Source organism: Melopsittacus undulatus, chromosome Z, assembly GCF_012275295.1.
Source record: "Melopsittacus undulatus isolate bMelUnd1 chromosome Z, bMelUnd1.mat.Z, whole genome shotgun sequence".
NCBI classification, from domain to species: domain Eukaryota; kingdom Metazoa; phylum Chordata; class Aves; order Psittaciformes; family Psittaculidae; genus Melopsittacus; species Melopsittacus undulatus.
The window spans coordinates 44182389-44199901 of NC_047557.1; the positions used below are offsets into that span (position 1 = coordinate 44182389).

Consider the following 17513-nt stretch of genomic DNA (forward strand, 5'->3'; position numbering starts at 1 on the left):
ACTTAGCTTTGCTTACTGACTGAAAAACAGAAATGCATCATACTGGTAAACAAGAGAAGGCTGTTTCTTTTCATTAATCTCACTGTTAGCAAATGAAGACTGTATTGCAGTTTAAGGGCTCAGTTCCAGCTTCAGGTATATGGGTGTACAACACTGCATATGTGCCTTCAAAATATCAGATTTTCCTTGTACATGAACAAAATACAGGTGTTTCAAATACACAATGATTACTTGTATATTTGAAGCTGGAATTAAGCTCAGTGCAATTCTCTGAAGGAGCACCACCTTTGCAGAAAGAGTCAGGTTACGGTTCTGCTCGTTTCCTTACCTCTAATATATTTTGCTCAAGCACCAAAATAATTAAGTTTTCCAAACCCAAGAAGTTAAAGCCAAGACATTCATTCTAAAACCCAAAATTTAAATCTCCATACATCAAAACATCTATACAGTCAGCAGTTTCCATAAAGGGCTTTTTACCTCGTGAAACTACTGCTTCTGCCAAATTCAGGCTGTTTATAGCAACTGAGATGATACTGAACGAAAATAACAGAGAAAAAACAGTAACAAGTACATTGTATTTATAGATACTAAACTAAGATTACAGAGCAAAAACAAGGAATTAAGAAAAATAGAATTTATTTTCAAATTCTGAATTCAAAGTTACTCCTCACAACCCCACTCCATCTATTTCTAGTGCAACCTACAATGCAAAAATACTTCATGTCAAAGTCACTCAATTAGCAGCAAGGGTAAACATAGCTATTGCATCCAGTAGTCATTGTCATATTCAGCATGCTGTAAGTGGATAAAAAAATTGGATATATCACATTAGAGAGGAGCAAAATATCTTCCTGCTTGCTTGGATTCATGGACACAGAAAGAAAGTGGCACTGAGTTTTCTGTTGGGAGGCACCACCTTGGGAATCTGTTGCCCCAGTAAAGCATCAACAGCAAAAATACTGATACAGTTTCTGCAAGTTACAATGAAAATCAGGTATCTTTATCTTTCTGAAATCTGACAGGGTACTATACTATACTGTAGAACTGTTACAGCCTTTAAGAAGTTTTATTGATTTCTTCAGGTCTTCCCAGATAGAGTGACTCACAAACACAAATGGGGAAAGACCTCATGCATAATAGAAAGAACGGGAGATTAGAGAAATGAAAAGAACTAAAGGCATACTGAAGATAAAAAAGGATGATTGACAAAATATATACCTATAACTGTACAGCAGACACAAAGAAAAATTAACTTCTTTGTAAAATTTTGCACTTTATCTCCTGCTGAACTCCAAAAAGAGCACCTAGAAGTATGTATATCCATGCCATCATTTGCAGAGAGAAAAAGCACTGTTAAAGGCTGGAAGACTGAACTATATTCCATATACAGGAGAAAATGTCTGACAGGGAACAGCCCCACAAGGTCTACAGCCAAAAAGCTGTTTTCACCAATCAGAATATTCTTAAAAAGCTAGCTATAGGCAGAAAACTTTACAAGCATGGTTTTACCTGAGTGCTCATAGATTGAAGAGGGTAATTCACTGTTAAGATAAAAGGATTGTGCATAAAAGTCCATGAGTATCAAAATAAGAACATGTTCCATTAGACACCAAAAGGAAAGCAGCTGCAGACACATTAAAACTAGCATCCTAGTGGACACAGCTCCAACAGGTCATAGTGAGGTCAGCTTTGAAGGAGAAATCCAAATGAAATATAAACATGGCATTGTGAAAACCAGACAAATCTCCTATAGCTTTGTCCAGCCAGCACTAATCTAGGCATCAGCTGTGGTGCATAATCTAAACAAAGAGATCAGTTGGTTCATACATCTGGAAGCTGTCATATTTTGGAGCCTCCTAACGGTTATGTGTAGCTGAAACATCCACTTGCATGCAACAGCCTTTAAATCTGTTGAGTGGTCAAGAACTGTTACACGCACAGGCTACATAATATCAATACTTTCTGGGGAACCACCACAAATACTGTTTAATAACAGAGCTTGGACAATCTCTTCCCACTGAAAAAAAAAAATAAATCATGAAAATGCATGGAGTCTGGGTGAGGAGCTAAAATTTTCCTTAATGCATTCTCTGTTGAAAGTAAGTATGAGTAGTCACGGCTTTTGGAGATCATTCTAGTCTGAACCCAGTGTCTGCTGAGGAATAAAGAGAAAGGAAGGCCCATTCTCATGAAAAAAAAAACCAGCAACAGTCCAGTTAGCAGGTAACAGGAGCTGCTGTAGACCTCAGACTACTCATGCCACCTTCACATAGCACCACAATAACAGCAAAAGCAAGGTCTACAGCTGAGGTAGTTCTTCAGCTTGCCTACATTCTCCCTGTTCCTGCTCAGTGGGGACCAACAATAATGAACCATTGCTTTCAGCTGCTCTATTTCCCTCTAGGATTTCTGTGCCGAAATTTTCAAGCTCTCCTGAACTACAGAAATGCCTTCACACCCTGTTCACAAGCAGCAAAATCCCCAGAGTGAAAGATGACACTCAAACCTCAGAAGGGAAAGGGGAATGATGCAGCCAAGGAAGGCCCTGCCCTGTTTAAATACACATTTCAACAGGGAAGGAAACAGACCCTTCCAAACAAGGATCTGTAGGACATATTCTGCCAGGGACATTGGCAACAGTGTGCTAAGTTTGGAAATAATAATGAAGACTAATTTTCTGCAGCCTTGAGTAAATTAAATGCCTCTAAAGTCTGAAAGGCAGGAGGAACCCCATAACCGTCCACTTACACCTTAGGAGGGGGTGCCAGTTCTACAGGAGATCCTCCCCTTGCCCTTCTGAGAAAGGGGGGCACCCTGGTAGTCTGCTGTGTCTTTGTACATGGGTAACACCTAGCTACACTAAAGTAATTCCAAGTGCTCCCACTATATTCAGCAAGTTCAGGACTTCATCCTTTACCTTCTCAATGACTAAAGGATGGACACATTAATACCTTCATTAAAATTTTTACAGATGAAACAGAGGAATTTCAAACACAGAAGCTGTTTTGTTTTATGTATGAGCTTTCCAGCAAGGAGCCCCAACTCTGAGCAGTAATATGGCCACCTGTCAAACTAGAACTTAACAGTTGAGACCCACAGTGATTTTTAAGTTAATATCAGGCCCTTGAGAGATGACAATCAAACACCTGTATAACTAAAACCTTTGAACATCTTTTCTTAAAAACTTTCAATATACAGGAACAGTGGGCGTTGAACTTGAACGTTCACATGAATGTAACAACCACTATCCTCATGTTTTTATCCACAAACATCAAGTAAAGCTTAAGTCTTAGAAGTTGATGCTATTTTCAAACCAGAAGCATGGACTTAAATAGTCTTACATTTTCACCAGTAAATGTTAAAAAGAGCATGCTCCCCAGATGATTGTTCAACAGTCATCATATGGAAACACTACTGCTACTTTTTGATTTCAGAAACCAATTACTAAATAATCATTTGAAATGAAACAGGACTTGGAATTTTCCAGATAAACACCTTTCAACAAACTTTCAATACACACTGTGGAACACAGCACAGTGCAAGACAGTATTCAGAGATAACTAACCTCTTATGTCACCTGATCCAGACAAACCTAATGGATCTGGTGATGTGATCAAGACAACCTTTCAGACTGTCACACAGCCTACCAACACCCCACCTCAGATTCATCGACAAGGTAACTTCTGCTCTTCTGCCATCTTCATTGTGTCAATGTGGTGATGCAGGTGAAAGCACATCTAAAACAGTATGACTCCTCTGCTCTGCACAAACCATCACTGTACTGGGAGTGAGGAATTATATTCAACTGTATTCAAAATAAATGCTACTCCATCCCAGTCACATAAATTTGTCGCCTTGAAACAACAAATTCACACAAATTTGTTCCTTTACTACACTTGTTTGCTTCTACAAAGAGTACTAGTGTAAAGTTAACTGATGCCTCAGGCAGAACGTAAGGATAACTTTCCTCTCCACCTGCACTTGATCTTGCTAGGTTAAGCAAACTGAGAATCTATGGAAATAATACCAGTTCCTCCATCACTCACACACTTTCCTCATGTTCAACTCATGCTGATGTTGCACAGGTAGATTAACGTACTTTAAGATGGGTCAGCCATAAATATTAAAGTAACTTGATTTTTGCCCTTTTTAGACTGAAACACTGCTACATATAACTCAAATCTTCACTTACAAATTGCTTCTGCTGTGCACACTCGGGCCTAATTCACTTACAGTTAGAACACACTCACTGTGTTCCAAGTACCAAAACTGAACTATGTGGCTACTGAGGCACTACATTTTCCCTGCAGGATGTCATATCCCTATCTGTATCATCCATTCTCTTCCCTCAAACTGTCACATAGAAGGGGCTCTGCATGTTAGACCTTGTTTAGCTTCATGAAGAGGACTACTTACAGAGGCAAAGGTTTGACTGAGCTACAGCTAGTGCAAAAAGTCCAGAAATCAAGAAAGGAAAGAAGGAAGACCATGATCCTCAACCTCTTGGTGAAGAAAAAGTAATAAAGAAAGTGAGGGGGAAAAAATACCAACACAATAGTGATGTGAAATGAATTATCAATGAACAAGACTAGACCATCTCTCCCCTTATGAGCTGCTCCAATTAACAATATTCAAGGCACTGCAGTAGCCAAATTTCAAGCTCCATTTAACAGAACCTTCTCTGGAGCCACAAAACTACCTTCTTTCAGAAGCAGAGACTGTGAATTTATGTGTGACTCCTGTTCACACACAGGATCTTACAGTGCTTGTTGCACTGATAGCAAAAAACATAACCAGTTATGGGCATGATTTCGTTTCCATACAGAGTACTTTCTAGTTATGAATGGATGTTTCTAAAAGCACATCTGTGTCCAACAAAATACAGTCACAGAGGAAATCAATGCAAAGCCCTTTTTTTTCCCTCACAAGGGCGTATGATGTATAAAGATGCTAAACAGTCTCAACAACTCTAGCATGCATGGACACCCACACAAAGCAGTTCAACTAAAGCTGAATGGCTGTGGATAACAGAACTGCACTAAAATGCCAGTTCAGAATTTGTTTCCCAAAGCAACTAAAACAAACATCCCTCAGCAGCAAGATATGCACATGGGGATGACAGACCTGCTGATGGGCTGAGGGGAGAAAGTTGTATATCCCAGTCAAAGATGCCAGGGACCTGGACTACAAGATGCAAGGCCTAAGGTTATACTGTGGGACACAGACTAAATGAAGTGCTCTGCAGAGCAGCCAGAGGATGACTGTGGGCTGGTTGTTTTTTTTCGGGGGGAAAGCGGAAGGAGGGAGGTGGTTTCATTTTGTTTTGAATAAATAAATTAAAAAGAAGCAAAACACTTAATGTCAAGAAACAAGCTCAGAGGAAAGCCAATTTGGTATCAGAAGGCACAGAGAAGGGCATGAGTGCTGACATAAATCCTGAAGGTGAAACACTACAGGAAAACTGAAAAAAAAATTATTTGGAGATCTGTTTTTCTTTTTCTCTCTTCAAAAGTTTGCCTACCCAGTGGGTTTCTAAACTTCTTATGTAAATATTTCAGCCATAATAGCTTCAGGCCCAGACTACTAATCATTTACCTTGGAATGTGCATGGCCTTAAAAACTCATTCACACTTCGCTTCACTATTTTTAATTAATTGTGTTATGGTTTTAAGGCAACCATTTACATCCTGCAAACTTGCACTGTATTATGTTCCATGTTCTATGGTATTCAGAAATACACCAAAGAAAATCAGCCTCTTTATGTAAATACTGACAATTTATTCAGCAGTAAGAACTGTAAAAAGCTTCAGCAGCAAATCAAAACTGTTACTTGAAATATATTTCAGTAGTGTACCAGTGGACATATTGGAAAACAAGGTGATGAGGCCCCTCAGGGCTTGAGGGGTGAACTATTCACTGGGCAAAAACTGGCCAGAGGGCCAGGCCCTAAGAGTGGTGGTGAATGGAGATAAATCCAATGTGCAGCTGGTCATAAGTGGTGTTTCCCAGGGCTCACAGTATTGGGGCCAGTTCTGTTTATTATCTTGCTCAGTGATCTGGACGAGGGCATTTAATGCACCATCAATTTGCAGATGACATCCAGCGCGGCAGGAGTGTTTGAGGAAAGGAAAGTTCTACAGAGGGATCTGGACAGGCTGGGTCAATGGGATGAGGCAAACTATATGAGGTTCAGCTGGGCTACACACCGGGTCCTGCACTTCTCAGTCATAACAACCCCATGCAGCACAAGAAGCCTGGGGAGGAGTAGATGGAAAGCTCCTGTTGGTAAAGCACCTGGGAAAGTTGGACCTGATGAATGAGTCAGCCATGTGGCCAGCAGGGCCAAGGCAGTGATCATCCCCTTGTACATGGCTGTACCTGGAATCCTGTGTTCAGTTCTGGGGCCCTCACTACAAGAAAGACATTGAGGTGCTGGAGAGGGTCCAGAGAAGGACAACAAAACAGCTGAAGGATCTGGAGCACAAGTCTGATGGGGAATGGCTGAAGAAACTGGTGGTGTTTACTTTGGCAAAAAGGAGGCTAAAGGGAGCCCTTAGCACTCTCTACAACTACCTAAAAGAATGCTGTAGTGAGGTAGTGCTAAGTGTCTTCTCTTAGGTGACAAGGACAAGCGGCAACAGCCTCAAGTTGCACCAGGGGAGGTTTAGATTGGATATCAGAAAAAACTTAGTACCTGGAAAGGTTGTCAATCATTGGAACAGGCTGCCCAGGGAAGTAGTGGAGTCACCATCCCTGAAGGTATTTAAAAGATGTGTAGATGTGGTGCTTAGGGACATGGTTTAGTGGTGGACTTGGCACTGCTATATTAACAGTTGAAGCCAATGATCCTAAACATCTTTTCTAACCTAAACGACTTTCCGATTCTATATTTGGCCAACATTGTCCAGTTCATTCAAAATCTCAATAAACAAAAGATAAAGGCAAAAATAAGACAGAATCCCTTAGTATAATAACCTCCAGTGTACTTTCATGCTGTTAGGAGCAGATGCATACAAACACAGAAAAGCGAGTTTGGTCATTGGTTTCCGCTTCTGCATAGGAAGAGGAGCATTTTCCACACTATCTCTTTCCATGCCTGTTCTTACTCAAATTCTCAATCTGCAGATCTATCTTTAGTTTAGCAGCAGAAATATGAAACTGCTATTTGTTAGGTTTATTTGTGTAACACCTGGCTCATGAGTGGAACACTGACAGTCTCTACCAAGAAAGCACATTCTAGCAAGCTCTTTTGTGTAGATAGTCATGTAGTGCTAAAATAGGAAGAGTAGAAGTTGAATTAAATCCAAAATACTTTATCTTAATCAGCTAGCTTTTTTTTTTCAATTTAGAAATGCAAAGGTTTCTAAAGGCAGAATTTTAATACTTTTTGTTATTTAATTCTGACATGAAAACTAAACTCAATAGATGTGAAATTAGAGAGGTCAACTCTGTACAACCAGCTGCGTTATGAATTCATCTTGGCCATAAAAACCTTAGAGATCAATTTCAAACAGATTTTAAACCAGGGACTTTCGCCCTCCCAACTCCATAAAGCAATAATGACATACGAAGAGGTCAGTGTAGCAACTGAACTAAGCAGCTATTTTGCAAACCTATTTGTCCCTTGAGAGCTGCATTTTTTACTGCTGGGCCAGTCATACAGACATTATCAGCAAGTAGTTTCTTGGTATTACAGAGTTACAAAAAGCAGGTGGCATTAATCGGATGGGATCAACCTTCCAAGTAAGAGAACCCAGTAATATCAGGACAATAAACCCCAGGGAAGCGTGCTGGCTGGAAGGGCAATAATGTATTATTTACCAAACACAGAAAAGCAGAGACAAAACACATATGAGCAAACATTGACAAAAGAAACTTTGACACAACAACCTCACAAGAACTTTAAAATGTTCACAACCATTTTTTGCATTAGTATATAAGGTACTCAGGACCTAATGACCAGTACAGACTCTGAATGCACAACTCTGCCTATAGATGGGATCCTGCACTGCCTGCTCTCTTTCTCATGGCTGCTAAAAGCAGATCTCATCTTATTTCAGGATCCTGGACTGCATGGACCAAAAAACCACTTCAGTTAGTCACACATTACTTTCCAAAACCAAACCCAGTACTCACTAAGCAACCCGTGAACCTCATCCTGACCCCAGTATGGCTGTCATCTGCAAGGGTGGAATCTGGCCATATACGCTCCAATTCATTCAGGCCAGACCACCTTCCTAACAGCCGCTAACTTTGTTTGCACTCAGCACTAGCTTTTCCACACTCTCACATACAGAGAGCTATTTAGTAATGATTATTTATGCAGCCTTCCATATTAACTTTTATAAGCCACATTCTCCTGCAAGCGACTTTGACATAAACCCAGAGTAACTACCGCAGTCAAGGAACTCTGTTTTCACGTCAACCCAGCTAACGAGGGAATATGATGCTAAGTAAATTTTCCCCCAGGAAAAAGAAAAAAAAAAAAAAGAAGAAAAAGTGAGAAAACACACACACCCCCCAAAAAAAACAACAAACAAACAAACCCCAAGCCCAAAGCCGCGGCCTCCAGGAGCGGTGGTTCTCGGAGACGGGTACCCGCCAGGCCTGCAGCACCACCGCCTGAAGGACACACGGGCCCGCCAGGGGGGCGCTGGCGATACCGCTTTACAACCCCACACCCCGTGTTTCTGCCCGGGGTGATGGTGTCCGCTGCCAAAGGCAGCCCCGCCTCCCCCGCACATTTCCACTCTCTCTTGCCAAGCCTGTCTTCCTATGCCGGTGTCCTCAGGCTAGGCCCGGAGAGATCACCCCCACCCCGGACACTGCCCACAGCCACCCCCTTTCTCCTCGGCAGCCTGTTTTTTTTTCTCTTTTTTCGTCCTTCCCCACCTCTTTTTCCTCTTTTACCTGATACAATCGCTCCCCCCCCCGCTGAAAGCTGTCCAAGCCCAAGACCACACACAGACACCCGCCCCTCCGCGCCGTTCTCCTCACCGACCGCCCCCTCCCCCCCCGCCGCGGGCGCACGCACTCCCAAAATGGCGGAGGGGCACCTCCGGCAGCGCGCCCGCCTCTCACCGCCCACGGGGATGCTGAGACCGCCGGCCACAGCCCGCCCGCGCGGAGAGACGGGACAGAGGCGGGGTACAGGGGCCGGCGTGCCCTGCCTTCCCCTCCGCGGAACACACGGCCTGACGCCGCGCTCTCTCCCCCTCCGGGGCCGGAGAAGTGGTACGCGCCGGCCGGAGCCGCGCGCCGCGGCCCAGAGCCCGCCGCAGCCCGACCTCGCCGGCGGCAGCATCCATCCCAGCCTTCGGCTGACGGAGCACGCGGCCCCCGCCGCTCCAGCAGAGCAGACCCGTCCGGGCATGCGGAGGCGGACGGGGAGGAGGCGGCCGCGGGAGAGGGGCACTTACCTTCCACCCACAGCTCCTCCACGTTGGTCTCGAGGTTAGCTGCCCGTAATCCTACAGCGAAAGCCCCAAAAATCAGGAGGCCGACAACCAAGAACTTCCCGCAGTTTTTCTGAATGTAACAGCCCAGTTTAAATAACAGTCTCTGAAACTTTGCTCGCAGCCACAGCGGCGCTTTCCGTCCCGTCGCCTTCCCCTGCAAGGCAAGAAGAGGTCAGTAGTAGAGGGGCTGAGAGGGAAGAGCCCGTAGCCCCCCGCAGCACCCCAGGACCGAGGACGGAGCGGTCCAGGCGCTGGCACAGGCCTAGGTGTACCTGCGGGCAGCAGTCCTGGCCCCAGCGCAGCCCTCGGGGCGCTGTGGCGCCGCCGCATCACGTTCCGGCAGCCACCACCTGCGCTGCCCGCCGTGCTCCCCCTCCCCGGGGCCCTGGCCGCGGCGCAGCATCCCGCTGGCGAGAGCCGCGGGTCCAGCGCAGGAGCAACCGTTTCTGATAAACCGCAACAGCCACAACAAAAAAAAAGGAAGATAAAAGCCCCTTTTCGTGTTCTTAAGAGCTATGAAGGGCAGGGTTGGGAGGGAGACGGGACAGGACGGGGGGGGGGGGGGGGGGGGGGAGCCGGTGGTGACGGAAAGCTAGCCGGTAGCAGTTTGCTGCCGTTCCCCCATTCCTGGCTCCTAGCAAGGGTTTGATGCTGAGACAGGACCCACGTGGTGAGCAGCGCTGTAAGATCAGAAGTAATTCATTTCCATAGAGTTCGGAGACGCTGTGTGATCTGAATTAGGAAGTAGAGCAGCCATCTGTAAGTTACGACAATATTTGTGAACGGAAGAGGGCAGCCACATGGATTTTCTTTTTTTTTTTCCCCTTCTCTCCTCCTCCTTTCCCCCTTCTTACAAAGCCTAGAAATCCGCTCCCTGAAGTTAGACCATCCCCGCAGCAAGGCAGCTTTTCGAGCTTGTTTACTTTGAACATTTTTTGCCCAGCGGAGGTCGACGGCGGGGGCCGTACCTCCGCCCCACCAGGGCCGGTCCGGGCTCCCGGCGCGCTCCGGCACCTCCAGCCCCCCGCGGGGACCGGCGCGACCCGAGTTACGGTGGCAGTTTGTTTACGGCCCTCGCTCTGTCTCCGACCGCCGGGGGAAGGAAGCCGCTGCGAGCTTTCACTGCCGAGGGGAGCCCCTCTCCGAGGGCAGTCCCCGCGTCGGCGGAGGGGAACTTCACAAAAGCACAACTTCTGCCAAGAAAGCGGCAGCCCGCCCGCTTTCTTCCCCGTCCCAGCCGGGAGCCGGTGTTGCCGAAGTCGCAGAGCTCTACCAGGGGATGCAGAGGAAGCGGAGGGGGAGAGTGGGGCTAGCCGGGGGCAGGCCGGGAACGAGCCGGGGCTGGCTAGGGAAATTTAACCAGAGGAGTGCTCCGCAGCGCAGGCACGCAGCTAGGCAGGCACAGGCGAGCAAGGAGGGAAGGAGGGCACTCTCTCCCGCACTGAAGAGTCACAGACGTCCCTCTCTTTTTTTCCCAGCATTTTATTGGTGGCCGTTTCATTTCCATCTCCTCCTTCCACCCCCGCGAGAAAACACACCACCCCCCTCCTCCCCCGCCGAAAAGCAGCTCTAGCGCTAGCTTGTATCTCTGGAAAAAAGAGTGAGAGATTGAATGCACCTTTGAGATCTGCTCCAAGGCGAAAGCCGCATCGCAGTAGCTCGGCCGCTGCAGATACTCCCGGTCGGGCGCCGCGGCTCGCTGATTCCCTCCGGTCCTTCGCCGCCACCCGCCGCCGCTCCTCGCCGCCCGGCCGGGGTGGCCGCCGCCGCCCGCGCTGCTGCTGATCTCCGGCTCCGACGCATTACCGGCCGAGGCCATGTTGCCGCCGCCGGCGGGACGGGGTAGCTGCCGCTGGCGCTGCCGCGGCGGGCCCCGGGGCCCCGGGGGCGCGGCGGGGCCGCGGGGGGCTGGCGGCGCTGCGGGCCGCGGACTGCTGCTGCTGGGGCTGCTGCGGGAGCTGCCGCCGCCGCCGCCGCTGCTGGGGCTGCTGCTGCTGGGGCTGCTGCGGCGCGGCCGCCTCATGCGGGGCGCGGGGCGGCGGCTGCCGCCGCGGCCGCTCCGGCCGAGTCGCTCCCCGCGGCTCCCATTGCCACATCGCGCGCGGACCCCGAGCTGCAAGCGGCTGCTCCCCGCGCCCGGCGAGGGCGGGCGGGCGGGCGGGCGCGACCCCCGGCGCCCCCCGGCTGCCGCCGCCGCGCTTTCCTCCGCTCCCGTTGAAATCGCCTCCTCCGGCCGCCGCTGCCTCCGGGAAGCCGCTGTCCGCGGCGGCTCTCAGCGGCGGGGCGGCGGCGCGGCGGGCCGCGACTGCTGCTGCTGCTGCGATGCCTCGCCGCGCTGCACCATCCTGCCTCAGCGCCGGGGTGCTTCCCGCGGGCCGCGGGGCCGGCGGGGCTCCACGGTCGGCTCCGCCGCGGTGGCGGACAGCCGGCTGCCTGACGCTCTCCCCCGGCGTGTGCACGGCAGCACAGAGCTGCAGCCCCTCGGCTCAAGAGACGAGATGAAGAAGAAAAAAAGGACTCTCTCCATTTGGATAAAGAGGAGGAGGGGTGGAGGGGGGGGAGTATGAGAGGAGAGAGAGCGAGAGAGGGAGAGGGAGGAAAAAAAAAAAAAAAAGCGCTGAAAGCCCGCCCCCGGGGCTGTCAGATGGCTTGGGTTTCTGCGAGGCGATTGGCTCGGGGAGGGCAGAAATTACTCAGCAAACATGACTATTATTAGCTGCTTAGCAACAGCTCACCAAAGTAGAGAGACCACCCAGGCCGGCAACTCTTGTGTGTGCATCTCCAGCTTCAGGGGGAGCCTTAAAGAGATCCAGCCTTCCTTGCATGCAATACTTCCATTAAGGAATGCCTTCCCCCCCTTTCTTCTCCGTTTTCTTTTCAAGAAAGTTTTCTCCCCTCTCTCTCTCCTTTTTTTTTCCCCTTTTTTTCCTCCCGGGATGCTTGCAGACAAATACAAGCGCAGAACTTTCTCCCTATCGACATACAGAAATATATTTTCCCCTTTTAAAAAAGAGAGGGAAACGGGGGAGAAGCAGCATTAAACGCTTTCCAAAGCCCTTAAAAGAAAATCCTTTTAGAGGCACCTTGGCCTCAAGCTGCAACAAATACTGGGAGGTCCGAGCTGAATTCCCAGGCTTGCAGAAATAATGACAGGGTGGTAGATACTGCGGTAGAAAGTGCCAGATTTTTCTCCCGCTCTCTCTTAACTAAAGAGGAGTCTTAGTTACTTGCAAGAAAACCACTCCGTCCAGTTAGAAAAGCACAATGAAAACTTAACACTTAAGGGATTTAAACCCTCTCGGTAGCTAGCCTGTTTCAACTTAGGACTCATTCTTTAACTGAAACCTGAGGAATGCCAATTTTAATATGTTTTTAGTGTAAAAGTCCATGAAATGCAACCTGGCTGGCCGCGCTAAACACTTCTTGAACTATACGCGATTGTTTACTTTTTTGGCACCGCTTCTCCCCGTCTCTGTTCATTGAGAATCAGCCTTTAATTGCTGCCGTTACAGCTGCGCGCAGTGCCCCCAGCCCCGGGGCTGCGCGCCCCGACCCCCAGCGCGGCTCCCCGCGGAGGCTCTGAGTCCCGACGGACCTCTGTGCGCACCGGTGCGGAAGGCAGTGGTTAACCCGCCCCGCTCCCTGTCTGGGGGGCTCTTGCTGTGGGGGGGATGCCCTCCGTGCCTTCCCTTGACTTGGTGTGGGGGGGAAAGAGAGAAAGAGGGGAGCGTGGGGACCAGAGGTGCAGGCGCAGAGTGGCAGCCCCCCCGCCCCGGCGCCGCGCACCTCTCCCTTCTGCCCCATCAAGCATGCCCGGGGCAGATGTCATGGGCTAAACCTCCGAGACCCTGGGCGCTGACCGCGCCGTCCTCCTTGCGGCGGGGCTGGCCGGGCTGCCAGGCATAGAGCCCCAGGGCCGCCGGCGGCAGCGGGCTGCGCACTCACCGCACCGCCCATGCGGAGGGCCCCTCCGTGCCTCTGCCTATAGGTACCCACGGGCTGGGTTTTTCCGGAGTGACAGTCGCCGGTGAGGGAGTCCCTCTTCTTTTCCGTCCCACCTCCGTTTTTCCCACGCTGGGGGAGACCTGCCTCCGGGAGGGCCCGGCCCTGTGCTCCGCACAGGATTGTCTCCAGGAAAGCTGCTGGAAACAGCTAGCTGTCATAGCAAGCACATGTAGGTGCACACATGCGGGAGAAAGAAACCTAAAGAGGTTGGAGGGGGAAACCAGTTTCCATTGGGGGCTGAAACCTGCACCAGGGATGGAGTAAGTCACCTCCAATTCAAATCTCCACTTTGGAGGATGACCATCTATCTCACTAGGAACAACTGTGCCACTGCTTCTGCTCAGCTTCACCAGGTCTGGTGGGGTGGCATATCAAGGGGACAGAGAAAGAAGGCATAGATGAAGAGGCATTTTGGTTCTCCAGCCTCTCAGCAGGCTCCAAAATCAGGGAGGAGTGTCCCTTCAAGCACCTCGAGCCCCCAGAGCTGCCCTGCTTGCCTCCTGCTTGCTAGGTTTCACACAATAGCCCAGCGCCCGTCTTTGCTCCTGGTTCCAAAACCGAGCCTGAAGACTCAAATTTAACAAGCACTATCTTAATCTCCCCTCTCTCCCTGTGGTCTGGAGGGATATTTTTTTTTCTTTTTAAGCATACACAAGAGATTAATTACTGCAGGGATCTAATTGGCCTTGTTTCTGTATTTTATCCTTTTTTTTCCCCCTTAAGAAGTGTCAGTGTAGAAGTCTCCACTTGGGTGGTCAGAGCAGTGGCTGCCCCCAGTTTGCCTCATAGCTGATGCCTGCGCGCTACATTCCTGACGATAATGTTGTTCCTAATCAATCTGCCCTTATTTACATTTGTAAGCGCTGCTGGCTGTGATATGCATGCCCTGTGTGTGCAACTGTTCCTCCACACCAAGGGCTTTTTCCATCCTCAGCAACTCCCAGGGATCCCACAGGTTTCTTATCTCGGTCTTGCACTGTATTGGAGGCCTGGGAAGCAACCTTTTATACCTGGTCCTCCCAATTCCTGGACAGCCAGGGCTGGCATACAAGAATCTCAGCTTTGACTTTGGCCATAGTGGGCTCATTTTGTAATGTTCTGCCTCTCACTTAGATACTCTTTGTGCTCATAACCTCAAATACTGCAAAGCTTCACATTTCCTTCAGCCAGGTGAGGGGTCAAATTCAATAGAGGTCAACAGAGGGTAACAGGTATATGCACTGATTTCACTTTTTTCCAGGTTGCTTGTGGGCTCACCACCAAGACCACTACACTGCCGGAGCATCTGATTACCTTAATAAAGAAACGGCACTGAGATTTGGTTTAGTAGGTGCTACAGGACAGCTGGCAGTGACAGAAGGACTTGTGGTAAAAATACCCTGGTTTTGTCTATTCCCTCAAGTTTTTGGCTATCATACACGTTTTCATCGCACAAGAGCACAGGTCTGCCCTAGCCCTGAGCTCCCCAAGCACGTCTGGCACTGGCTCTGACATCAGATAAGGCCACGGGGCAACAACTTAGCTGGGTTCTGCAGGGCAGCCTCAGCGTCTCCTTTCCACTGGCAGTAACCCGCTTGCCACCGGCCACCGGAGGCCGCAGTCCGGGGGGTAAGGGAGGGGGTGGGGCGGCACCGGGAAACCTCTCCGCAGGGCAGCGCCGCGCCCGGGGAAGGAGGCGGCTACACTTAAGCGAGCCCTCTCCCCCTCCGCAGTCCTGCGAGAAAGGGAACTGCTCGAGCCAACTTGTCAAAATAATGCGGCTAATTACCCCTGATCTCCTTTAATGGAAAGCTGCTCTGCACGCCACAAAGGAGCAAATGAGGGATCTACAACACCAACCCAGCAGCGTTGGCATTTTCTTCCGCGGAGGGCTGCGGGGAAATGTGCCTCCGGAGGAGCCTCTGAGGTCCTTGCGCTCCTCCCGCGCAGCAGCGGACTCCCAGGGGAGCAGCAGAGGACGGGGGAGCTGCGCAGGGCAGCGGCTGGAGCTACAGCCCTGTCCCTCCAATGGCTGGAGGACACCCCAGCCACAGCAGACCTTGTCATATTCTACGAGGAATTAGCTCTATAAACCCAAGTCGTCTTCAAGACAGATTCTTTTGGCAAAATGCCCTGCAACTTGCAGGACTCTAACGTGCATAGAGGGGAAAGTTACACTGAACCGTTTTCAGCTGGCCCGGACAACACCGGGTCTGTGTAAAGGTATTGCTCAAGTCTTGCATTTGGCAGAAGGCAGGTCATTCATTTTCATGATCTCTGCCATCGGGTCTTGCAGAAAAGAAAAAAAAAAAAGCTAAGCGACACAATCTCTTTGACCCACTGCTGGAGCAACAAATTTATTAGAGATATAGGCGTGAGAAATGAAAAGGAAGTAAAACAATTCAGGCTCATTGTATGTCTTTCTTTCATACTGCTAATCCGGTTTACACATCACGCCTACATGTCTCAATAGGGCTTTATACACTGTGGCAAAGGCAGAACAAAATAAAAGGTGTGTGTGTGTGCGAGTGCATGTGTGTGTGTCCATGTGTGTGTGAAATAAGGATAAAAACAGAGAAGCCCGAGACGTTTTAAATACACAGTGGGCTGCCAGTTTTATATCTACCATCTCTCAAAAGCAAATAGATTTTAAAGGATTCCCCCTCCTGCTCCTCCCTCCTCAGCCCTAACATTTCCTAACAATACTACCTCCTGTGCAGATACAGTGTCGGATTATAATCCAGACACACAATGATCCTAATATCCCTAACCAGAAATTAGATACACCTATCAGACCAGTGCCAAAATGATGTGGGACTCTCTAACCACAACTGGTAAATGCTCTCTTGTTAGAAGATGCCAGGTACCCCACCTTGGCTCCAGCATTTCCTTTAAAACCATCCGATGACACCAGATGTCTCTCCCATTCCCTTCCCTGCTTTTGTCCTCCCAGGTCTACCTCCCATACTGGAGGTAAAGCATAGAACATCCTCCGCCCTCCCGCCCATGGACACACCACTGAACATCCTCTAGTCTCCATCCCGCCCCTAGGAGCAGCAGGACAACACGCACAGCACCGATAACAGCAGTGCTGTACCGGTCCCTATGGCGCAGGGTATTAACTACGTTGAGAGTCCGGTACCAGAGTCGGGGGCTGAAACCAGGGTTCAACCTCTCCTCAGGCGCACCACGCATTTCTGTAGCAAGGGAGAGACTGTCCCTCTTTTTCCGCACAAGTGTGTTTTCAGCAGCTTCCGCTGACTGTGATCATTCAGTTTCAAAGAGAGGTAAAGGGCTCCTCAGTGGACCTTGTTTAACAAGCCCTGTTTAGCCTCTCCTAGAAGGAAGAAGACGCAAACTGCATTTTCACTGCTGCCCGTATTCTGCAGAGCCTTGCCCGAGGCGGGGTTCTGCTCCCCTCAGGGCAGGTTGTTTGGACCGCAGGTAGCACAGTTGCTGAGATGCTAAAACTGCGGATCCGCTTGCATTTCTCCACGGGACTGCACAGCGTCACCGGAGGACCGACTGCACATCCTCGGCGACCTCCCCTCGCCTCCCCACCGGGAGCTCCGACCCACAGCACCTCCAAGGCACGGGGAGCCGGCCGGGCGAGGCGCAGAGCCCCGCCTGCACAGGGGAGCCCCACCACACCCTGCCACCCACCGCCGGGGCCCGCACCGTGCCCCCACCCCACCCTGCAGGCCGTGCTGTTGCTGCCGTCCCCTCTCGGGCCGTGCCAGCAGCCCCGCTACCCTGTTCCCCGACACGGCGGAGGTCCCAGATCCCTGCGTAGCCTCGGTCCCCTAGGCTGGATGCGGGTGTCCCCGGTCCCCGCCAGCCCAGGGCCCCAGCCACCAGCGGCCCCGGCGATGGCCCGCAGCCCCTCCAGCACCGCCCGGTCCCCGCCCCGCGCCAGGGATTTGACGCCGGGTCCCCGCGCCCCCGGCCCCGCTGCCGCCCTTCCGTGGCCCCCCGGGGCTGCACCTACCATCGCTGCCCTTGCCGGAGCCACTCGTGTGGAGCCGTGCTGGAGGGCTGAGTGTGCCCTCATCCACTGGCACTGGCGGCTTT

At 50.2% G+C, this 17513-nt stretch overlaps 1 protein-coding gene across 2 annotated transcripts in view; it reads right to left on the reverse strand.

Moving 5' to 3' along the window:
- Positions 1-17513, reverse strand: part of PTCH1 (patched 1) — a 74984-nt gene extending 57471 nt beyond the window's left edge. The window contains exons 1-2 of one of the 2 annotated variants that reach the window (XM_034072756.1): positions 17431-17513; positions 9420-9612 (exon numbers count right to left, since the gene is read on the reverse strand). In XM_034072756.1, coding sequence (XP_033928647.1) covers positions 9420-9612; positions 17431-17493 — 256 coding nt within the window. In that variant the 5' untranslated portion in view covers positions 17494-17513. Of the gene's footprint in view, positions 1-9419; positions 9613-11076; positions 11328-17430 lie in introns of those variants that run through there. The other variant, XM_034072755.1, reaches the window with a different exon arrangement.